The following is a 25,618-nucleotide window of genomic DNA, read 5'->3' on the forward strand; positions in this document are numbered from 1 at the left end:
CAGAAGTGCTGGAGTCCCCAGGCAGAGCATCAGCTAAAAGTTGCACGAATCACACTGAGATATTTTTTATTAAAAAAATAAAACGATTTCAAAGGTAAACATAGCATTAAAAAAGCTGCCATTGTAGTCAACCCCCCCCCCTCGTGTATATTCTTGAAGCCGTCCACTGCAAATGTAGACATATCTGTACAAATGTCAAGCATTTTTATGCAGTAAATAACATACCTGGAAAAATAAGCATTGCTAATGCACCCTGAAAAATTAGCTTGTGATGCATTATTTGGAAAGCCACCAAAGAAGAACTTTCTTGGAACCGGAAGGTTTATGTCTTTTTTTTCCCGGTCCTGGAAATTCATATCTGTCTCATCTACGAGCAGATGATACCTACAGGAAGAGAATGGTATTTGCAAATATAAATATGAAATGTAACCATAGTAAATTGTATTAACCTGACTATAATGTACTCTTATAGCTGCAAAAATGTTGAGAATTGTGTAAAATGTTCATCTAATACCCTAAATGAGAAAGCATACATATGCTATATATCTATTATTTTTTGTCCTGTATGTAATAGTATTTATATCTATTAATGCATACTGTATGAACTTAAATTTCTTCTGTTACTTTTCAAGTTGCAACTATCTATCTATCTATCTATCTATCTATCTATCTATCTATCTATCTATCTATCTATCTATCTATCTATCTATCTATCTATCTATCTATCTATCTATCTATCTATCTATCTCATATCTATCCATCCATTTATCCTGTTAGTGACATTAGGAGCACGATAATATGGGCCCATTCCCTAAGATAAATGTTTCTAGTTTGGGCTATGCCAGGGTAAGAAGTCAATGAAGCAACTCTCAACCAGAGGTGGAGCATATTTAGTTAATATCAGCAGCGCAGAATCTTATCTCCTCATTCAGCCTGATGAAGGGCATATGGGAGTGGTACTATGTTACTTCGATTTTCCATATGTAATAGAAACCTACTTGCATCAAAAGGAGTACTGTTCCTATTTTTTGTATACCGCTAACCACACTGGCTCAGCGTTTTATTTTCCATGTCATGTCGAGCTCCAGGTATAGAAAATACAATGATCCCGGTTTAGGAGATGGGAAGGAGGGGCATTGTAGTGTGTATTTCTAAACAGTAAGTGCATTTTATCATTTTGTCAGAGAATGCTACATTTATGGCCCACAATCTGAATATATGTAGCCACAGAGAGAGAGCAGGCTCATTTTCATCACAATCAGCACTTTCCATGTGTAGCTACCTGCTGCACAGATATTTCCCTTCTGACACGTACCTTCCCCTCCATTTACTGTATACTCTCTAGGGCTTGTCCACATGTAGCGGAATTGCTGCGTATTTTCCGTCCGGAATTGTGGACGGAAAATACGCAGCAGAATACAGTAGCAGAAAAGTGGGTGAGATTTAACAAGATGGTGATGTCATGAAGCTGACTTAGATTTCTACCAATCAGCGGCCATCACTGCTGGCCATTTGGTATTAGACATACTGACTGTGATGTCATACACCAGACATAGATTTCTACCAATCAGAAAGCATCACTACCCATAAAAAAACAAATAGAACCACCCATGAGGTTATAAGCGTACTAATTGTGATGTCATGAAGCTGACTTTGAAAGAACTTAAAGAGGCTCTGTCACCAGATTATAAATGGCCTATTGGCGCTTTAGTGTAGATAACAGCAGTGGTTTTTATTTTGAAAAACGATCATTTTTGACCAAGTTATAAACAATTTTAGATTTATGCTAATGACTTTCTTAATAGACAACTCGGCGTGTTTTTACTTTTGACCAACTGGGCGTTGTTAAGAGAAGTGTATGATGGTGACCAATCAGTGACCAATCAGCGTCATAAACTTCTCATTGTTCCAGCCCAGCGTGATTGTGCACAGTGTGATTGTGCAGTGTAAGTGTAAAGGATCTGCCAGGCACAGCTTCGGGGTTAACGCCCATAGATAATCAGTCTGCACCTGCTTCTATGTCTGTGAGACTGACTCCATCTTCCACCACTCAGGGTGGCAGGCGTAGGAGTGGGAGAACCTATCACAGCCTGGCCAGACGGAACTAGCTCCCGCCCTCTGTCTATTTATACCTGCCTTTCCTGTTCCTCCTTTGCTTGTGATTCTTCTCGTTTGGTTTCCTGGCCCTGCTGCAGCTTCTTGTACTATTTTCCTTGCTTCATATTGACCCCGGCTTGCTGACTACTCTCCTGCTCTGCGTTTGGCACCTCGTACTCTCCTGGTTTGACTCGGCTTGTTCACTTCTCTTGTTGCTCACGGTGTTCTCGTGGGAAACTGCCCCTTTCTCCCCCTAGCTCTGTGTACCCTTGTCTGTTTGTCTGTCATGCACTTATTTAGCGTAGGGACCATCGCCCAGTTGTACCCTGTCGCCTAGGGCGGGTCGTTGCAAGTAGGCAGGGACTGAGTGGCGGGTAGATTAGGGCTCACTTGTCTGTCTCCCCACCCCCGTCATTACAGTAAGCTTGGCTGGAACAATGAGAAGTGTATGACGCTCATTGGTCGCTGATTGGTCAGCGTCATACACTCCTCTGTACAACACCCAGTTGGTAAAAAGTAAAAACACGCCCAGTTGTCTATTAAGAAACTAATTAGAATAAATCTAAAATTGTTTATAACTTTGTCAAAAATGATTGTTTTTCAAAATAAAAACCACTGCTGTTATCTACATTACAGCGCGGATCAGATTATGTAGGAGATAGGGCACTTATAATGTGGTGACAGAGCCTCTTTTTAAAAAAACGTTTTTTTTAGCCAACATTGGTTGAGAGCAGTACATACACTTCAGATAAGCAGTGGGCAATTGAGGGCCCTGGAGGACATGAAGCCCTTGGTTAATCCCCATGTATCTAGTAGAGATAATATCTTCTCCCTATGCTGGAATAATGGCAGTTGAAGTTGGAGATACATTTGGAACTATTCAAAAATATTGGCTATTATAATGAATGCATAAGTAAAAATATGAAAAAACATTTTTTTATTGTAAAGCAAAAGCAAGAAAAAAAAAAAGAAGCAAGCAAAACCACTGATGAGGACACACTGTACCTTGTTGGTGACACTGAAGCAACAATGAAGTGATTGTGCCCATCATTATATAGCATGTTCTTAGACTGCACCTTTATGTCTTTTACCGTTAAGACTACAGCACCTTTGTCCATGGAAAGTGAAAAAACATCAGCCTAAAAGTAAAACACATGAAAAAAACAAAAACATTTATACGTACAGTATATGGCACCACACAAAAAAAAAAAAAACATAGCTGGGAGATTCTAGGGTGGGGCAACAAATGTCCTTCAACTACATTATAAATAAAAGTGCAGGGGCGATATACAATATTAGAGTACATTCACCTTAGGATTTACCTAGGTTAGGCCTTATTCACACGAACGTGTGCGTTTTGCGCGTGCAAAAAATGCTGCGTTTTGCGCGCGTTGCAGTTCCGTGTGTCATCAGTGAATGGTGTGTGGCTGCGTGATTTTCACGCATATGCCATCCTTATGACACGCGGTTTTGATGTTTAGAAAAATAAATGAAGGAAGTGGTTTTATTTTTTCCTTCATTTCTTTATCTATTGTTGCGCGAATCATGCGCCACACAGGAAAATGCTTCCATGTGCTGCGCGTGATTTTCATGCACCCATTGACGCCCAAGTATAGGACATGTCGTGAGTTTTACGCAGCGGACACATGCTGCGTGAAAATCACGGAATGTCTGAATGGCCCCATTAACTAACATAGGTCCGTGCGACGCACGTGATTTTCACACGCGTATCACGGACGTTAAACACGTTCGTGTGAATACTGTAAGGCCTTAGGGTGAGGTCCCTGCTCTGGCTTGAATGTTTGTCAGGGCGATTTCCCAGCTATTTGCCAATTTGAGGAATGAAGCTTATCACTCATAATTTATTATTCAGGGCTAACATCTTTTGCACATATCTGGTAGAAAAAAATGCCTTGTTACCCTACAGATGGGTGTCTGTGGTTTGGCTTATAGCCCGCATCATGTTTCAAAGATCTTTAATCCTTTAAAGGGAACCTGTCACCAGCATTTCACCCATTAAACCAGCAATACCTGGTGTAAGTGGGTGAAATATAATTTCTATATAACCTATAATTGTCTTCTTAGTCGGCTCTGTAGCTTTAGTATTCAGTTTTTTAGTGTTCCCACACCGTATGCTAATGAGCAGAAAAGAGTCAAATCTTCGTTTGAAAAGAGTCAGATCTTCATTCCTCAAGTCTTTCTGAGTTTTTCCCGCCTCCTTACTTTTGATTGACAGCTCCTTGCCAAACAAAATCCTGAGCTTGCGCATTGATGTCCTCTTCTGGTATATGCGTACAACGGGAGACCGGATTATTACGATAAAAGGCGCAAAATGTTTGCAGACCTTTATTTACAGTCAGAGGAGGAGTTTAGGAGCGGGGATAACGGCAATGAACTTTTGATAGCAGCGGCCAGTGAGGGATAAGTACATTTCAATAGATGAAATGCTGGTGACAGGTTCCCTTTAAGGGCATGGCCAATTTTCATTTTTTCATTTTTGTTTTTTTCTTCCTGCCTTCCATGGCACCATTTAATGTACCATATAATGTACTGGGAAGCTGAAAATGGGTGAAAAGTGCAAAAAACAGCGTTGACGCCATTTTTTTGGGGAGGTTTTGTTTTTTAAGTAGTCAAAAATACATGTTCACTTTATTCTATGGGTTAATACGATTACGGCTATTCCAAATGTATATGTTTTTTTTATGTTTTAACACTTTTATTTAAAAAAACTACTTGCTAAAAAAAACAACAGTTTTTTTTCACTATATTCTGAGAGCCATAACTTTTTTATTTTTCCATAGTTTGAGTGATGTTAGGAGCTTATTTTTTGTGGGGCTAGCTGTAGTTTTTATTAGTACCTTTTTGGGGTACATCCTACTTTTTGTTTATTTTTTTGTGGAGCTAAGTTGACCAAAAACAGCAATTACAACAGGTTAAATAACATCATATTGTAATTGTTTAGGGTGAAAAATGGGTAAATTTTTTTTTATATTTTTATAACCATTAATATATATTTTTTGGAACATTAAAAAAACTTTATATAACTGTTTTCTTTTACTTTTTTTTATTAGTCCCCCTAGGGGACTTGAACCAGCGAGTGTTAAGTCGCTTACATAATATCAGTATATCGTGTTTCCTACAGTTACCTATGGAGCCTTGCCGTAGGCTGGTAAGCAGCTATTTTGCATACTTTTTCTTTAGGAACATTGTCCTAAAGACTCACTACCGGCTTGATCACTGCAAAGAGAAGTCGTAACGAGAGCCACTACACAGGCATCTGAGACAGCCAACCGGAACCCACCCTTGTAGTGACCAGAAAAACCACTCTGAAACAGTGCTGTCTACAGATGGTGTCTCTGGTTTGGCTATGGGTGGCACTAGAGAGAATATTTTTATCCTTCTAAAGGAGAGTTATTTTGTGCTACTCTTCATTAATAATCAATCAGCAGTGCTGCTAAGAGTAATGTTTACACTACAGTAAAGATACACTGAATCATGGAATATTTCATATTGACAACAATGCTAATGAACACATAATTTGACCTTAAAAAAAAAGTATCTACACTTTTAATAAATCATAGAGACATAGGTTTGGATCGGTGGGGGTCCGTATGCTAAAACCCTGACCGTTGCTGAAACAAAGGTGCAGAAGAGTTCAGCTGAGGGCCCTGCATCTTCAGCTTTGTTCGGCGCTTCTTGTTAGGCTGAAGACGGATCACATAGACATTCTATGTGAGCTATCTACAGCATAACAGAGAGTACCGATCACAGCTGAAGATGCAGGGTGCTCAGCTGAACTCTTCTGCACCTTTGTTTCAGCGGTCATGGTAGTCGCCGCACTCAAACCTCCAATGATCTAAACTTCTGATATAACTCCATGACATATCAAAAGTTTGCTGAAAGTGCAGAGTAAGTTGCGCATTTACTTTAAGCCTAATATGAGAAACATTATTACCATCACTGTGATAGATTTCTACTCACCCCATCAGAATGATAAAGCAACAGTCCACTTGGCTGTAATGTTTTGAAGCTAAAACCTCCTTCAAAAGAATCAAAAGGTGCCAATTTCTGACTAGATGCAACAAAGCTTTGTCCATTAAAATAAGCACTGCGGGACAGCTAGGATTAAACATGGATAACATGTGATACATTGTATGTACAACAATAGTCATATACAGATAATGCATTCTAAGAGATCTCTTCAGACAATCTTTTAATGTGAAATAACTTTCACTCCAGTACCACCTAGGCTAATGTTATATAAATCTTGCACTATTCCGGCAACTGTGTCTATCCCCAATTTCTTAAGCCTGCAAACTCATTTGATCAAGGCTCCCTTAGGCGGGATTCACACGAACGGGTCGTTCCCGAGCCCGAGTGCCGGCCGGTAAAATCGGCCATTCTGCCCGGCCGGTTTGCATAAAGTTTTGCATCCGTGCCGGGCCGGGCAGATCCGGACAGTGACATCAGCGGCAACTCCTGAAGGGGAATCCCCATGTGTTCGGGGATTCCGCTTCAGGAGTTTCCCCTGATGTCACTGCCCAGATATGGACAGAGACATCAAGCGCTCTGTCCAGGAGCGGAATCCCCGAAAACACGGGGATTCCGCTCCTTCAAGGAGCTAAAGTGCGGCTAGCACATAGCAGAGCGGGGAGATACCTCCCCGCTCTGCTATAGTGGCGTCGCTACAGTAGTAGCAGCCGCAGCAGCAGCAGCTGCAGCTGCTAGCGGCGCCATCGAAGGTGTCGCCGGGCCAGGGTGATTTTAACAAGCGGGGGAAGGGAGCCGCTCCCTCCACCTGCTGTACACCCCGGCCCTGCCACACAGTGTGCAGCGATGCCATTCGTCAGAATGGCATCAACTCCTCCTCCTCACATGCACTCTGCGCTGTGAGGAGGAGGAGATAGAGTGCAAGCCACGGAAAACCCGGCCATCACTCGGGACACATTCCGGTGATGGCCGTGTAATACCCGGCCCCATAGACTTCTATGGGAGCCGGGCGGCCGGGTACCCGGGCGAAGATAGAGCATGTCCTATTTTTTGACGGCCGGATTTCCCGGCCGTCAAAAAATCGGTCGTGTGAATAGCCCCATCAGGGGTCTATTATTCCTAATGCAGCCGGGTGCCGGCCGATTTATGAACGGCCTGCACCCGGCCGGGAAACCCTGCCGTGTGAATGAGGCCTTATTCTGTTTTTCTTATCACATTGTACAGCACCAGAGGAGATGACGGTGCTATATAAATAAACAATAATAATAACAAATAATAATTGTTTATAAATAATAACAATGATAATAATAAATAAGAATTGTTTATAAATAATAACAATGATAATAATAAATAATAATTGTTTATACATAATAACAATGATAATAATAACAAATAACAAATAATAATGGTTTATAAATAATAACGATGATAATAATAATATAGTGCATATATAATATAATCTTTACCAATTTGGCCAACCAAAAACAGTATTTTTTTTTATAGAGTATATAATACTACAATACAGTATCTTGTAACTTACTAATGACTCTTCAGGACATCCATAACTGATACCAATGGTGTCTTGTTCTTCTAGCAGATTGAAATCTTTCTTCTGGAACTGGAAACCTTTCATGCATCCTCGGAAGGCTATGTCAGCAGCCAGGTGTGTCCGCATACTGTCAAATATACAGACAAAACATATAGGGGGAGATTTTTTATTAGCTTAAAACTAGGCTAGGTAGGCAGAAAATGTGGCAAATTTATCACAGTGGCGCACGTTGTACAATAGATTTGGTGCATCTTGCTAGACATGTTAGACACTGATCTCTTTCTTACACTAGCTCTTGGTTGCCTTACTTTAGAACAATATTTTTGCCAAAAATAAGACTCCTGTAAGCCACACCCCCTTTTCTAGACATTTTTTTAAAACGGTCACAACAAATCTGGATTAAGGCATGTATGCCATTTTTTGGTGCAAATTGACCCAGAATTTTGGCACATTTAGCTTAGTAATTTTCCTCTACTGTGTGTATCAGGTAATATTTATGTCGCTCTATAACCAGTGAGTCTTTATCTAGATCAGAGTCTACATATCAGACATCTGCTGTAAACCTTGTGCAATATATTTCGTATCTTGTTTACTACTGAAAATATTTCAGGAATGCAAAAGTGGTAAACCTTTGGTATTAATAAAAATGATAATTACTATTTTATTATAGACTAGGGCAATTACTTTGCATATAAATGTATTGTGTTACTAAGAATTCCAATGTGTGCAATATGCTGTAAGCATTTCATTTTTTATTTTTTTTTCGACATTTGAGGATTTAACATGGATCTAGAGAGGCATTCAATGATATTAAAATATTGGGAATGAAAGAACGCACCTCTGCAGAATGTGTGAAGAAGCTCCTCCTATAAATATGTCAGTGAAAGGAATTGAGGTTTTATCGTTGTCAACACTCTTGACATGTTTTCTGTCAACCACCAAGATCATCTTCTTGGAATTGTGATAAATTATAGAAATCTGCAAAATGAAATTGGTAGTATAGATTACTCAAATGACTATGCTGTGTTCGTCACTCTTAAAAAAAAACCCAAAAAAACAAGACAAAGTTAGAAAAAAAGCCAAATTTTAGAATATTTGGGTTTTCATCCATTCAACAGAATTCTCGTGTATACAGCCATAAAGCTATAAAATATCACAGTGTGACTGAAAAAATACCTCATGATATCTTGCATCATTGATCTGTGCTTTTTTCATTGAGTCGTCTAGAAGTACTGGACCATTGCTAAATCCAAAGTCGTACAACAGCCTCAGGTAGCCATCTTGGATTTCCAGACTGAAGAATTTAGTCTAGGAGATAGTTAACAACATTTAGTATATAGGTATAGTCATATGTAACATATTGAATAGTAGCAAACAAAATGTACACTCACCCCATTAACCATTAAGAAAATAAGGGCATTATCTGCAGCTGTTCGAACTTCAATGTCAAAACGAGTGACTTGGGTAAAGCGTGCTCTCTTTTCAATGTTACGTATAACAGCATAACCAGAACCATCAAAGAAGTAACTGGCAGCACGGCTTTGGGTGAATGCCAACCTGTTTCTATACAGAAAAGCAAGGAAGCTGTTATTAATATGGTGTATATGAAAACAAATGACAATATCAAGATTACATGATACAACCTTAACCTTATGTGCTATAACCCCATACAGACTAACACACGTAGATAAAAGTAGCCCCTTTTCGCCGCAACCATTTTTGAGATTTTCACTTTCGCTTTTTCCTCCCCACCTTCCAAAAGCCATAACTTATTTATTTTTCCATCAATATGGCCGTACGACGTTTTTTTTTTTTTTTGCAGGACGAGTTGTAGATTTTCATGTCACCATTTATTGTACCATATAATGTAGTGGGATACTGGAGTGGAATAGGAAATAAACAGCGTTTCCTCAATCTTTTGGGGGGTTTCGTTTCTACGACGTTCACCGTCCAGTACAAACGGCATGTTGATTTTATTCTGCAGGTCAATACGATTACGCCAATATAAAATTTATATTGTTTTTTTTTGTGTTACTACTTTTACAAGGAAAAAACTGATAGTTAAAAATAACATTTTGGTTTTGTCGCCACAGTCTAAGTGCCATAACTTTTTTCTTTTTCATCGCTTGAGCGGTATGAGGGCCTATGTTTTGCGGGGCGAGCTGTAGTTTCTATTGGTACCATTTTGAAGTACATGGGATTTGGCGTTTTAATTTTTTATTTATTAAGGCGTTCACTGCGCGGGCTATATACATTGCACTTGTGGGAACTTTCAATATATATATATATATATATATATATATATATATATATATATATATATATATATGTTAAAAAAACTTAGCTTTTTTACTAGTCCACCTAGGGGACTTGTTCCAACGATTGTTGGATTGCTTGCATGATATACTGCAATATTAATGAATTGCAGTATATTATTATACTGACAGTCTTCTATGCAGGGCTTCATAGCAGTACAAAGATGGCAGACCTGGGGCCATCATCAGGCCCTCAGGCTGCCATGCCAACCATCGGCACCCCACAATCACGTTGCGTGGGGGGGCATTGCAACGTTACAGGGGGCTGCCCCCCTGTTTCTAATCACATAGATGCCGGGGTCGCGATTTAAGGGCATCCCGCTCGTTACACTGAAGTGTCGGCTGTAAGATACAGCCGACATGACGGTTCTATGGAGCGTGATCAGCCCACGAGCCCGCTTCATACTCCCCAACCCTAATTTAACCCATGTTATTAAACAAATATTGGCTGTTTATGATAGAAAATATATATTACATTCGGCCTCTCATATAAACACTAATGTAGAGAAAAAGTTGAGTAAATGTCCACTACTGAACAAAGTTATCTCGAGAGAGCTGCTGTGCAGGGAAAAACTGAAGAAGCCACAGCACTTAAGATGCAATGCGGCTCCTTCATTCTGGAAATCAGAAATCAGACCCCCGTCAAATAGGAAGGGATGGCATTGCCAAAACAGTGACGTCTTACCTCCTACAAGGGGACGACGTGATTGTATTTATGTTATATTTGTTCCGGAAATTGTACAAACTGACAATATCATCATTCACAGATGCAAGCTCCAAACAACCCACAAAGCTGGGTAGGTTCAAACTGTCTGGGAGCTGGAAAAAAAACAAGACAAATGACCAGCAAGCAGATGTAAATCACGTGAAAGCATTTTAGTGACTAATAAATCTGATGTTTATCTGTATATATCTATAGGTTATGTGAAGATTTGGGGCAAATCTTATTGTGGTCTTATGCAAGCATATTCACTCTTGCTTCAATAAAAACAATTCCCCAAATAAGCTCAAGTAATACAGCTGTTTAAAGGGATTTCCAGAATTAGAAAAGAATGGCTGTTTTTTTTCTCAAAACAGCACCACACCTGTCCACAGGTTATATGTGGTATTGCAGTTCAGCTCTATTTACTTTAATGGAGCTGAGATGCAATACCAGACACAACCCATGGACAGGTAAGGTGTTGTTTTTGGAAAAAAGCAGCCATGTTTTTCTCATCCTGGACAACCCCTTTAAGTGAAAAGAAAAATGACTGGCATGCTAACCCTTATCCTTAAACTATAGCTTGTACACACAGTTCATACCTTGAATCCTTCAGGCACTCCACCAACATAGAAGACCGTGTCTTGAGGTTCTAGATCAAGCAATGAATCACTTCCAGAAGCCTCACCCTTCTTAATAAACTTCTCTTCTGCTGTGCTGCTCTCGCTAGGTATAGTTAAAAGTACTTTGCCATGTCTTCCCAATCTACGAGAAAATTGGTAAGGCTCATACATAATGGTAATTTTGAACAACTGGCTTATATGTGAAGCACCATATCATCATATACAAAATTTTTTTACTATTTATCCTTGATTTGATAAGGTCTGGGTTCATGTATGTTACCTTTCTATTTTCACAAGACTGAAGTATGCTGGCCATGTACTGACAGGCTTGGAGTCCAATGGAATCTCAACATCTCCTTTTCCCAGGTTGTACACATATACAAGATTATTATGCTTAATTGCAAGACCCATGTAGTCTGACGTGGCCTACAAAAATGTAAGAAATTAGTTAAAGGTAACATATAATAAATCATAAATTTATCACTATAGTTCATTTTAAAAGACAATCCTACAATATTAAAATAGACTGATCAGAAGCAAAATGATTGGGCCGCATTATAAAACATTTCTGCGGGCCTTAGACCTTATTTTTAGCCTGTTTTACAAGTGTGAAAGAACATTTTAATGGCAAGTTCCTGTGCTGAGTTCAATTGACAGGACAGCTGTCAGAAATGGCAGTGCCACTTTCCCAATGACAATGCTTCTGGCCTTGCTTTTCATCACGTCAGTGTTGTGATAGGGACATTTGCTAGAGCCAAATCTCCTTCCACATCAATGTCCAGATTAAAACTAGATATCCAGATCAGCTGTGGAGTTTTCAAAGATGTGGTCTTTTGTGGAGATGTCGCTATATCTATGCCAGGTCACATGCCGTGCCCTAACTTATTCAGTACAAGCAAGAGAAAAAATAATAGTTGCTTTCACAATGATCACTTACATTTTTGTGCCCCAGATACATGATAAATCTGTCCTGTTGGCGAGCCTCCGGATTTATGTACATACTGATAGAGGAATAAGCCTTCAGGTCAGCTAAGTTGGTTTTCAGGTTCACATTAACTGCTGATTTGCCTTCAAATTTCATTGATACTTGAACCTTGAATGAGAAAGACAGAACACACAGGCACAATAAGGAGCTGTAACAAGAACGACATCTTATGTGAATTATGGCATTGGTAGAAATACAAAGCAATGCGGCCGATTTACTATTCAAAATGGACTCGAATTTTTGCTTAAATCTGGTGTACATGCGGTGTGCCACATTTATTAACTGTTTTAGAAATTGTTATTATTATTCTTATTTTTTAGTATTTTTTTTTTCTTTTTTTACATGCTTAACAAGGAGGCGTGGCTTACAAGGGAAAGGGGGTGTGATATAAAATGGGGCGTGGTCTACAATTTGACAATTGTGACACCAAAAAACTGGCATAAGTTTAGCCAAACAAGAGGTGGTATAAGGAAGAGAAAAGTGTCTATCTAGATGTGCCAAATTTATCATCCGACATGCACCACTGTGATAAATGTGATACCGCTTTGTATAAGTTCACACTGTCTAAAACATAGACAGTATTAGTAAATCTGCCCAAATATGTCAACAATACAGAGTTACAGACATTTGTCACTGCTCATCTCCTTCCACATACATTTATAATTATTACTATAATTATTTGTATTGATTTTAATGTGGTTTGGAATGGTTACATCTAATATCCGCTTGTAATGTTCATCAGTAAAGCGGTAAACATATACATAACAGTATCATAACAGCATAATTCAACTCCGAGTCACACTGTACAGTAATACATGAAGTGAAATTATCCTGACAAGCAGTCAAGTCATGCAGTAAGTTGTAGCTGCTGTATCTGTCAGTTGAAAGACTTCAAATTTATAGAAGTGAAGAAACTACGTGTGACATGAAGAATCATAATCTGTCGGTGCATCATTACCAAGATAGCAATTGTTGTGAAGGCGCCATCCATCCTACCTTACTGGCTATGCTTCTTGTCTGTGCGATCAGCTCACGGATACGGTTAATACTGGATGAAATGTTGTTTGAAGGGAATTTGTCTTCTACAGTACGCAGCTTATTCAGGAGTAAGGGCATTACCTCTGTCAAATTCTTAACTGAAATGAAATACGAGGAACTTTACACAAAAAAAAACCCCAATGTATACTCAACAATGTGTAATCTATCTGCAACAAAGGGGGGTCCATTGTAACTGTAAGGTTATAACTGCAAGGTATGAACGGTGTGCACTGCCAGTCTCACTCTAAGTTCACTGTGCGCCCGATAAATCGACAGCTAAAAATAATGCCATTGTAAATGAGCTGCGTTTGGCAAAATTCGAAACCCCCCACTTTTCATGATACAAATGTGTCAAAAAACGTGGTCTAGGAGCTTCATAAATATGACGTTTGGCTTGTACTCCCAAAAAATACATTAAAAAATCTGCCACAGTTTGTCTAAAATATCAATCAAATGTTTTAGAAATGCAATTGAAACTCACGGGCTCACATTTATTAATAAAGGCATATTTAGAGCCCATGAAATTGGAGAGGGTAGTTGCTGAGAATCAGCTAACATAAGGTTAAAAGTATGTTTACACCCTCGTTTTCTGCTTGCCTTTGTGGCATGAGAAGGCAAATGTCGAAAGTTTTTCTCAAACTTGGTGCAATCTAAGATGCAACTTTTTAATCGAAGAAAAGAAGTCAGGTGTAATCTGAATAATTAAGGTATATTAGATGGTTGTATAACTTTTCATTTATTAAGCTTTATTTGGATAAAACCAGAAAACCCCTTTAATGTATTCATTCGCAAACAAATGTACAGACAAGGTACAACGTATATAAGAATTATGTTGAGATCATTTTTTACCTGTTTCTCCAGCTGAGTTCACAACAGAATTGTAATCAGAGGCATCAAAATCAGAATTACTTAGGGTTTCTGCCCACATGTTTGCATTTTTTTCCATTGGGTCAGTCACCTCAGATACCACAGCAGTGACATTTAGCGCTTTGTCTGTCAAGACTTTTGACTTTTCTAGACGTTTCCTAGTGTCATCTGTTAGAAGGACATGTAAAAAACCTTAATGATCACAATGACAAAATATAATGCATAATATAGCAATATAAACTACATGTCAAAACTATGTGCGTCTTGAAAGTACACTTTTGAAAGCAAAATATACTAGTCATTCTCAATGAATTAGAATATTATCAAAAATTTAATTTATTGCAGTAATTCAATTCAACAAGTGAAACTCATATATTCTATAGATTCATTACACACAGAGTGATCTAATTTCAGCATTTTTTCTTTTAATCTTGATGATTATGACTAACAGTTAATGAAAACCCAAAATTTAGTGTCTCAGAAAATTAGAATATTAAATAAGCCCAATTTCAAAAATTATTTTTAATACCGAAATGCTGGCCTACTGAAAAGTCTGTACAGTATATGCCCTCAATACTTGGTCGGGGCTCCTTTTGCATGAATTACTGCATGAATGCGGCGTGGAATGGAGGCGATCAGCCTGTGGCACTGCTGAGGTGTTATGGAAGCCCAGGTTGCTTTGATAGTGGCCTTCAGCTCGTCTGCATTGTTGGGTCTGGTGTCTCATCTTCCTCTTGACAATACCCTATAGATTCTCTACGGGGTTTAGGTCAGATGAGTTTGCTGGTCAATCAAGCACAGTGATACTGTGGTTATTAAACCAGGTATTGGTACTTTTGGCAGTGTGGGCAGGTGCCAAGTCCTGCTGGAAAATGAAATCAGCATCTCCATAAAGCTTGTCAGCAGAGGGAAGCATGAAGTGCTCTAAAATTTCCTGGTAGACGGCTGCGTTGACTCTGGACTTGATATAACACAGTGGACCAACACCAGCAGATGACATGGCTCCCCAAACCATCACTGACTGTGGAAACTTCACACTGGACCGCAAGCTACTTGAATTGACGCCTCTCCACTCTTCCTCCAGACTCTGGGACCTTGATTTCCCAATGAAATGCAAAATTTACTTTAATCTGAAAACAGGACATTGGACCACCGAGCAACAGTGTTGGTCAACTGTGTTATATCAAGTCCAGAGTCAACACAGCCGTCTACCAGGAAATTTAGAGCACTTCATGGTTCCCTCTACTGACAAGCTTTATGGAGATGCTGATTTTATTTTCCAGCAGGACTTGGCACCTGCCCACACTGACAAAAGTACCAATACCTGGTTTAATAACCATAGTATCACTGTGCTTGATTGGCCAGCAAACTCAACCTACCTAAACCCCATAGAGAATCTATGGGGTATTGTCAAGAGGAAGATGAGAGACACCACAACCAACAATGCAGACGAGCTGAAGGCCACTATCAAAGCAACCTGGGCTTCCATAACACCTCAGCAGTGCCACAGGCTGATCGCCTCCATGCCACGCCGCATTCATGCCGTAATTCATGCAAAAGGAGCACCAACCAAGTAATGAGGGCATATACTGGACATACTTTTCAGTAGGCCAACATTTCGGTATTAAAAATAATTTTTGAAATTGGGCTTATTTAATATTCTAATTTTCTGAGAGACTAAATTTGGGGTTTTCATTAACTGTTACCATAATCATCAACATTAAAAGAAAACAATGCTGGAAATGGATCACTCTGTGTGTAATGAATCTATATAATATAGGAATTTCACTTTTTGAACTGAATCACTGAAATAAATTAACTTTTTGATGATATTCTAATTCACTGAGACTAGTATATATTTTTTAAATCAATGTTTTATGTGTTTTAAAACAACTTTTCAATTTACTTTTTTTTAAATTTGTATTACTTTTTAAGATACAGCTTCTATGTATCCTGTATATATAGAAGCTTTATCGTTCTGTCTGAGCCGGGTCCGTCAGTTCAGCTCAAGAGACGGCTCTGGTGAAAGCTGGTCCTGGGTGTCTCTGACACACAGAATCCAGCTAATAACAATCACATCTAAGTTCATAACTTAGATGTGATCGATATTAACTGGATCCTGTGTGTCAGAGACGCACAGCACCCACTCTCAGCTGAGCCGTCAGTTCAGCTGAACTGATGGAATCAGCTGAGACATAATGATTCAGCTTCTATGTATACAGGATACATAGAAGTTGTATCTTAAAAAGTAAAAAAAAGTTTAAGTCTCATTTGCTAACAGGTATATAAAATAAGTTTTACAGCGAAGTAAGTACTCAAAAAAAAAAAAAATCTAGCAGCAAGAAGTCTAAAGTATTGGCTGTGTCTATGGAATTGAATGGTCAGCAAACACATAAATGTAATATTAGGGTGTACACATAAAGGACATAAAACACAAGCGATAATAGGGCTCCCATAGAGGTGCATGTGGCCTTTACTGTACCACTGTATGCCACTGATGTCATATGGTGGCATACATGGTTTATTTTCTGTCAGACAAAAACTTGTGGCAGGCTCTATTGGAGAATTTTATGGCAGCGCATGGAGCTCCATACTATGTCAGATGGAAGAGAGCAGCACATGAGTGCAGGATGAGACAACACATCCAGTTTTTTTTTGTTTTCTGTAAACATGTAGTCATTTTTTTCTGCATAGGAACTGTATACACAAAATAGTGAAATATTTTTTAATCAAGATTATCTCTGAAGATGCTTCCTTTTTTATTTTAATATTTTAGATACTCTGGAGCAAACTATAAGGTAATGTAAAAAAAAAAGCTCAATAATAAATTGTTGATGAATAATAAGTATTGTAGTCATTTTCATTAGCATTCGGCTACAAGAGATAACTGCCTGCTTACCTTCCTCGTTGGTTTGAAGCTGAGCAAGAACATTTGCCAGTCTGTCATTTAAGGCTGCCCTTCTTGTTGAAGAAGTATTTACACGTTGTTTTGTCTCTTCCAAACCTAAAACATTGAGTAAATATACAAAAACAATAAAACATATGAACTATACAAAAAAACATGGCTTCTAGATGTCCTCATTAAATTGATAAGTATGATGTAATATCTTTATAAAAGGGCACCATCTATATGAGTTTTTTTGGACATCCCATTCCAAAACCATGAGCATTAATATGAATTGGGCTCCTTTTTGCAGCTATAAGAGCCTCCCCTTTTCTGGGAACGCTTTCCACAATATTTTGTAGTGTGTCTGTGGGAATTTTTTCCCATGAGGCCAAACGAGTATTTGTTAGGTCAGATACTGATGTTGGACGAATAGATCATGCATCCAATCCATGTTCCAATTCATCCCAAAAGGATTTTCCAAGATAAAATGACTATGTTAATGCTTGTAATTTATTAATGTAAATACATTTGTAATATGCTTACATTTTCCAAATTGGCCCTGTTTCCAGATGCTGCTGTGGGGTACTTGACGGGTGACGTCACTCTCTGGCCACTGTGTTGATCTTCAATTATTTTCCGGGTATACGACACGTCACTTTTGACGTGCCGTGTGTGGGTTGTTCTGTTCGCCCCGTAACGCGCACGTGCGGTCCCTGCTGTTATCTCGAGAACAGCAGGGACTGCACATGCGCGTTACAGGCTGTACAACAGAACAGCCCATACACGGCACTTCACAAGTGACGTGTCGTATACCCGGAAAATAATTGAAGATCAACACAGCGGCCAGAGAGTGACGTCACCCGTCAAGTACCCCACAGCAGGATCTGGAAACGGGGCCAATTTGGAAAATGTAAGTATATTACAAATGTATTTACATTAATAAATTACAAGAATTAACACACAGTAATTTTATCTCGGACAACCCCTTTAAGGTCAGGGCTCTGTGCAGGCCATTCAAGTTCCCCCACACCCACACCAAACTCGTCAAAACATGTCTTTATGAACCTCCCTCGTGTCATCCTGTTAATAGGAGAGAGCCTTCCCAAAACTGTAACAACAAAGTTGAAAGCATATAATTATCTATAATGTAGGCACAATGCATTCCGCTAATTAGCATTCTCCTGGTATCCGCCATACCCAGATTATTCCATGAGACTGCCAGATAGTGAAATGTGATCCATCACTCCACAGAACAAGTTTCCACTGCTCCAGGGACCAGTGGTGGCGTGCTTTACACACTCAAGCGATGCTTGGCATTGGGCATGGTAATCTTAGGCTTGTGTGCTCCTACATGGCGTAGATTTCACTCTATGGGGCCCATGCTAGGCCTCATACACTGTTCCTCCGATTAAACTAACCCCCGTCCCCCATAAACATTTAATTTAAAAATGTAAAAAAAAGTTATATTGACCTCTCCACTCCTCTATCACCTTTGGCTTCTCCATCATTACAGCGTGACTCATACGATGTAATGACACCGGGCAGCATCAGGACATTGTATGTGACACAGCACTGATAACGTTAAAGTGCTGCGTCACATATAAGGACTGATGCTGCTTGACGTAAGGACCTTGTATGAATGGAGTGATGAGGGACACGGAGGAGAGAAGAGGAGCGCTGAGGTGAGTATGTGTGTTTTTTCATTTATTACGAAGGTGAGGGGAATGCCTGGCAGAGAGATGCAACACATTTATGAAGAGGCTTTTGTCTCTTAATAAATGTGTCAGAGTTTATTCCAACTTTTCATTCTATGAAATGCCAGTTTTAATAAATTCTCCCTTTTGTTTCGACACGCTCGCCAAGGGGGTGTAGATTAGTGGGTATGGAGCCTGGTCTAGCATAAAGGACGAGGCTTAAAATGCCATATCGTGCGATAAAATTTTTGCACGAAAAACTGGTGTAAACTAAGCCAACTAATAGTTGATATAAGGAAGAGAAAAATGTCTAGCAGGTCGGGCAAGATGCGTCAAATTTATCATATAGATAAATTTGCCACATTTCTTGACAGCCTTGTATAAGTAAACACTGTCTAAAACTTAAAGAGTATCAGTAAGGCTTCGTTCACATCTGCGTCAGGGCTCCGTTCATGGGTTCCGTCTAAGATTTCTGTCAGGGGAACCCATGAACAGAATCCAAACTGAAACAAACGGAAACCATAGGTTTTCATTTGCATCACCATTGATTTCAATGGTGACGGATCCGGTGCAAATGGTTTCCGTTCGTCACCGTTGTGCAAGGGTTCCGACGTTTTGCCTAAATCAATACCGTAGTCGACTGCGCGATTCATTCTGTCAAAATGACGGAATCCTTATACAACGGGGACAAATGGAAACCATTTGCACCGGATCGATTACCATTGAAATCAATGGTGATGCAAATGGAAAGCTATGGTTTCCGTTTGTTTTAGTTTGGATTCCGTCCATGGGCTCTTCTGACGGAAAGCTCAGACGGAACCCATGAACGGAACCCATGACGCAGATGTGAATGAAGCCTAAACCTGCCCCACTATGTATTATCAATATGGTGCGTGCTAACAACTAGTAATACATACTTACCAAAATCTGAAGGGTCCCGCAAGTCTTTAGCCTCAATCAAGAGTCGGTCACTTTCCCCTTTCTGATAATCAATCTGGTTATTAATAACGTCTACAGCCTAGAAACAAAATAACAACTGACTGACAGATCAGGTACAGGAAAGAATATGGACAATTAATAAAATGTATGGCAGAGAAACTATTCTGTACCATAACAGCATACAGTATCAGAAACCAGCTATTTTACTGCAATTTAAAAAAAAAAAGAAAAGCATCAAAAATCACAGCAAAAACCTTGACAGAAACAGATTGTTGGATACAGCCCTTTTTCAGACTAAATAAAGAATTGGTGAAGTATTAATTAAAGTATGAAAACTGTGAAAAATTTATTCACGTGCCGGTAATAACACCAAGGGTCCACACGCCTAGAGTTATAGAACGTTTAGGAACAGGTGTTCATAGCAGCAGGGAATAGGTAAAACTATTGCTACTTACATCAATAACTCTTTCAGCAGTGCTCAGTGCCAAAACAGATGTCTCGTTGGCATCTTCAACCAAAGTTACAATTTTCTCATAGACGTTGGAAGCATCTATTGCTTTCTGGACCAGTCCATTCGTATCAACACTTTTTAAATCCCTGCAGTTGTGGAAATGGACAGTGGAAGGATTAAAACAAACAAATCTATCTATCTCCTATCTATCTATCTATCTATCTATCTATCTATCTATCTATCTATCTATCTATCTATCTATCTATCTATCTATCTATCTATCTATCTATCTATCTATCTATCTATCTATCTATCTATCTATCTATCTATTTATCTCATATATATCTATCTCATATCTATCTATCTATCTATCTATCTATCTATCTATCTATCTATCTATCTATCTATCTATCTATCTATCTATCTATCTATCTATCTATCTATCTATCTATCTATCTATCTATCTATCTCTCTATCTCTCTATCTCTCTATCTCTCTATCTCTCTATCTCTCTCTCTATCTATCTCTCTCTCTATCTATCTCTCTATCTATCTCTCTCTCTCTCTATCTATCTCTCTATCTCTACATTTCTAAACTGTGCATCAACATACTACAAATATGTTTTCTCCTTTTATCAAATAATATATAATTATGCTTATTTGGCTATTTAAATTGTTCTTCTTACAATTAAGTGAATAAGGTGTTTCACTACAAATTATTTTGTGACTGTAGGATTTAATAAGATATTAAACAGTCAGAGTACATAAAAATTTTCCTACCCGCCCCACATAAATTAGCGGTCTAATGGCACGATCCCTATGCCATTAGCCTGTCAATTTACGTGGTGTCCTTCATGGCACTGTGTGCTACTGAACGCAGTGCCATTGGAATAATTGGGCTGTCACAATGATAGCCTGATCGAGGACTGTGATAGGGAACTGAAATAATCTGTTCCTTGTCAGTAAAACACATGAATACAGCGCCCATATGGACAGCTTTATTCCCAAATGCAGAAGTAGCTGCTTCTGCATTCGGGCGGTTGTGAGGGAACCCCGTGATGTCATTTATTCACTGTGCAGAGGAAGCTCAGGGGCATACAGGTAAGACGCAATCACCACCCAGTAGCTGCTACTCAGCACCGTCAACTTAAATACATATATAACATATGTACATTGTAAACACATTCCATGTGACTCACTTTGTTTGCTCATTTTAAAATCACTTACATAGTCAGGTCATCTGCTTGTCTTTGTAGTTGAAGCGTATGGTTAACAGTCCTTTGTACTAAATCTTCAGCATTGCCACTCAAATTACCTATTCTTTCTTGAAGACCATTATGAGCTCCATCTATCTCAGCATGATGGCCATACAAGTTCTATGTAAAAAATTTACATGAAGTGAGAACAAACATTCTCAAAATCTGAATGGTAATAAACTTTTATATACAATGTAAGGATAATAATTAGGAGTAGTTCTATATAAGATGCGGTGCGACACCAATTTTTGGGCAACTTTACTATCTCATGCTGGTACTGCTGCAGATATTATCAGCCCCCACTGCATCTTAAAAAAAATACCACCAAAGTTCTGGCTCGAATGCTTTCTGAATACAATAATGTTCTGCGAAAACGACTATTGGTAATGCTTACATGTTTATTTTCTTGAGTATTGGCAGTTTGAATGCTTCTTAGTTCTTCATTAGGACATAGCTGTGCTCACTAATTACAGCTTAGGCTTCGTTCACACGTGCTTCAGTGTGTTCCGTTGTTTTGCTCTGTCAGAGGAGCAGACCAAGGGAATAACGGAGGCAAGGGTTCCATTGCACGACGGATACTGCCGGTCGCTGATGGAACCCATTGACTTTAATGGGTTCCGTCGGCATTCCTTTGGGGTGTCTATCGTTTTCCCGGAGACAATAGTGCAGCATGCTGCGCTATTTTCTCCAGTAATCTCTGCCCCTAACGGAGCCTCCAACGCAGATGTGAACAAAGCCATCACTGCATTGTCTTATGGGAGTCTGAAACCCACCTTGTGCCTCATCAGAGACTCGTAGATTGGGGCTCGTTTCCTCCTTTCACAAGGAGCTATGATTGGTTATGTAATGGGACAAGCGATCGTTACTACGGTTGATCGTCCCCATACATTTCCATAATGTCGGCAGCAGATTTCCCTGTTTACACAGTGAGATGTGCTGCTAACAACGATAATATTTAGTGCAGCATAAACGATACGATCGGCCGATGAACGAGTGCTTGCTCGTTCATCGGCTGATCGTTGCCCTGTTTACGCAATGATCGGGAACGAGCGTTCATATGAACGCTCGTTTGCCCAAAAATTGACCCGTGTAAAAGGGCCTATAGGCTGCAGTGTCCCCCCCCCCCCATGCTGTACTCTGTAGCTCATCCTGTTTAGACTGACTGCTTGTATTACTAGGCACTCAGTACATGGAATTTTCCATTACAGCAAGGCTAGCATAACTATAAACTACAAACGTATAAACCACAATTGAGAAGACGAAGATAGGCAAGATTTGAGGCAGATGAGTCCCAGAAAGCAGATACATCATTTGTAAATCGCTCACAGATGACTAAATTGCAGCTACAGTTCTCCTATTTCAAGAAAAAATAAATGGACTGCAAGTTTTTAAATTCCGTGATATCCTTTTATATATGTATATATATATATATATATATATATATATATATATATATATATATATATAGTAGCAGTGCAGCTACTAAGGGGCAGGATTTGGGTCCGGAACTATGTATTTAAGAGGCCTGGGTTGCAGGAATGGTAGAGAATAGTAAAAGTTCCACTCAGTCTTCAGAACAGTCCAGGGTTTGGGCTGCCTTATGAGTCTCATTAGGTGCCAGCTGTTAAGACTCCTTTAAGAAAGGTGTGATCTATTCACACAATGCACCCAGTCTGTGGAAGACCGGTATTGCCAGCCTGTGGGAGTCGGAGGTCTGGTAAGAACATACGTTTGTTGTGAGGTGCTGTGCAGAAGGCCTTTCACCCTGATAGCTAGGGAAGTTGTATGTTTAGTTAGAGGCTGGACGGCCTAGGGTTTATTTTTGAACTGTTTCGTAAAACGGCTTTTCATGTATGAAGACAATAAAGCTGGTTGCGGCCAGTTTCATACCGAATCCACTGTGATGGTGTGAAAAGTCTTAAGTGTGCCAACCATCTTACCCTGGAGATGGCGAACCTGTGAGCTAACTTACCCCAAGTTGTCACAAGATAGATAGATAGATAGATAGATAGATAGATAGATAGATAGATAGATAGATAGATAGATAGATAGATAGATAGATAGATAGATAGATAGATAGATATACTAGTCCTTGTCAATGAATTGGAATATCGTCGAAAAGTTAATTTATTTCAGTAATTCAATTCAAAAAGTGAAACTCATATATTATATAGATTCATTACACACAGAGTGATCTATTTTCAGCATTGTCTTTCTTTTAATGTTGATGATTGTGGTAACAGTTAATGAAAACCCATAATTTAGTCTCTCAGAAAATTAGAATATTATATAAGCCCAATTTCAAAAAAAATAAAATTGAATACCGAAATGTTGGCCTACTGAAAAGTAAGTACAGTATATGCCCTCAATACTTGGTCAAGCTCCTTTTGCATGAATTACTGCATCAATGCGGCATGGCATGGAGGCGGTCAGCCTGTGGCACTGCTGAGGTGTTATGGATGCCCAGGTTGCTTTGATAGCGGCCTTCAGCTCATCTGCATTGTTGGGTTTGGTGCCTCTCATCTTCCTCTTGACAATACTCTATAGATTCTCCATGGGGTTTACGTCAGGCGAGTTTGCTGGCCAATCAAGCACAGTGATACTGTGGTTATTAAACCAGGTATTGGTACTTTTGGCAGTGTGGGCAGGTTCCAAGTCCTGCTGGAAAATGAAATCAGCATCTCCATAAAGCTTGTCACAGAGGGAAGCATGAAGTGCTCGAAAATTTCCTGGTAGACGACTGCGTTGACTCTGGACTTGATATAACATAGTGGACCAACACCAGCAGATGACATGGCTCCCCAGCCCATTACTGACAGTGGAAACTTCACACTGGACAGCAAACTACTTGGATTGATGCCTCTCCACTCTTCCTCCAGACTCTGGGACCTTGATTTCCAAATGAAATGCAAAATTTACTTTCATCTTAAAACAGGACTTTGAACCACTGAGCAACAGACCAGTCCTTTTTATCCTTAGCCCAGGTAGGACGCTTCTAACATTGTCTCAAGGAATGCGACAGTTGTAGCCCATGTCCTAGATACGTCTGTGTGTGGTGGCTCTTGAAGCCCTGACTCCAGCCACAGTCCACTCCAGATTCTTGAATGGCCTTCTCTTGACAATCCTCTCAAGGCTGCGGTTATCCCTGTTGCTTGTGCACCTTTTTCTACCACACTTTTTCCTTCCTCTCAACTTTCCATTATATGCTTGAATACAGCACTCAGTGAACAGCCAGCTTCTTTAGCAATGTCCTTTTGTGGCTTACCCTCCTTGTGGAGGGTGTCAATGACTGTCTTCTGGACAACTGTCAAGTCAACAGTCTTCCCCATGATTGTGTAGCATACTGAACCAGATTGTTGGACCATTTAAAGGCTTAGGAAACCTTTGCAGGTGATTTGTGTTGATCAGCTGATTAGAGTGTGACACCAAGAGTCTACAATCTTGAACTTTTACCCAATATTCTAATTTTCTGAGAGACAAAATTTTGGGTCTTCATTAACTGTTAGCCATAATCTCCAACATTAAAAGAAAAAAAAATGCTGGAAATAGATAACTCTGAGTGTAATGAATCTATATAATATATGAGTTCCACTTTTTGAATTGAATTACTGAAATAAATTAACTTTTTGATGATATTCTAATTAATTGAGAAAGACTATATATATATTGCAGGTAAAGTATAAATAGAAAAGTAGGGGTTGGATCTCATTAGAAAACTCCTGCATTTTCACACAAAATATCATGAAATGAAAATAGTATTATGCTCATTTGCATTTAACAGAGTCGATAGAGCTTTCCATTTATAACATTCACTGACATTAGCATTGACAATTTTTACCCCCAGTTTATACATAGCATTTTTGTATAAATCAGTGGAGTTACTATACCTCGATCAAATTAGTTATATTTGCAATGATCTCTTGAGTGTCAGTCAATGTCTTCCAGGCCTCGGTAATTGTGTTGCTGGCAGATGTTGCTGCTTCATTCACGTTAGCTATCTGGGACTAATACAATAGAAACTTTCAGTAAAAGTATAATAGATATTATAATACAGACTTCTGCTGATTTTCTTTGCAACACAAGTAAAAATAGCAAGTATTGACATTAAGCAATTCTCAGTGCCCAAATTAAAAATGCAAAGTATTAAGGAGGCAATGATAATCATGTAAATGTTCAGTAGTTACTGAAATAATGACACATTTTATATGGAAATGAATTAGCAAAGAAA

The 25,618-nt window shown here is 39.1% G+C and overlaps 1 protein-coding gene across 1 annotated transcript in view; it reads right to left on the bottom strand.

Moving 5' to 3' along the window:
• Nucleotides 1–25,618, bottom strand: part of LAMA4 (laminin subunit alpha 4) — an 80,862-nt gene that overhangs the window by 8,871 nt on the left and 46,373 nt on the right. Inside the window, exons 14-31 of the mRNA XM_075862291.1 lie at nt 25,278–25,394; nt 21,362–21,510; nt 20,140–20,281; nt 19,667–19,763; nt 17,064–17,168; nt 14,147–14,332; nt 13,256–13,395; nt 12,212–12,367; nt 11,555–11,700; nt 11,254–11,416; nt 10,637–10,770; nt 9,028–9,199; nt 8,813–8,944; nt 8,475–8,614; nt 7,628–7,763; nt 6,079–6,216; nt 3,103–3,236; nt 226–384 (exon numbers count right to left, since the gene is read on the bottom strand). Of these exons, the coding sequence (XP_075718406.1) occupies nt 226–384; nt 3,103–3,236; nt 6,079–6,216; nt 7,628–7,763; nt 8,475–8,614; nt 8,813–8,944; nt 9,028–9,199; nt 10,637–10,770; nt 11,254–11,416; nt 11,555–11,700; nt 12,212–12,367; nt 13,256–13,395; nt 14,147–14,332; nt 17,064–17,168; nt 19,667–19,763; nt 20,140–20,281; nt 21,362–21,510; nt 25,278–25,394 (2,546 nt within the window). The remainder of the gene's footprint in view (nt 1–225; nt 385–3,102; nt 3,237–6,078; nt 6,217–7,627; nt 7,764–8,474; nt 8,615–8,812; nt 8,945–9,027; nt 9,200–10,636; nt 10,771–11,253; nt 11,417–11,554; nt 11,701–12,211; nt 12,368–13,255; nt 13,396–14,146; nt 14,333–17,063; nt 17,169–19,666; nt 19,764–20,139; nt 20,282–21,361; nt 21,511–25,277; nt 25,395–25,618) is intronic.

This window comes from Rhinoderma darwinii, chromosome 4, assembly GCF_050947455.1.
Source record: "Rhinoderma darwinii isolate aRhiDar2 chromosome 4, aRhiDar2.hap1, whole genome shotgun sequence".
NCBI classification, from domain to species: Eukaryota; Metazoa; Chordata; class Amphibia; order Anura; family Rhinodermatidae; genus Rhinoderma; species Rhinoderma darwinii.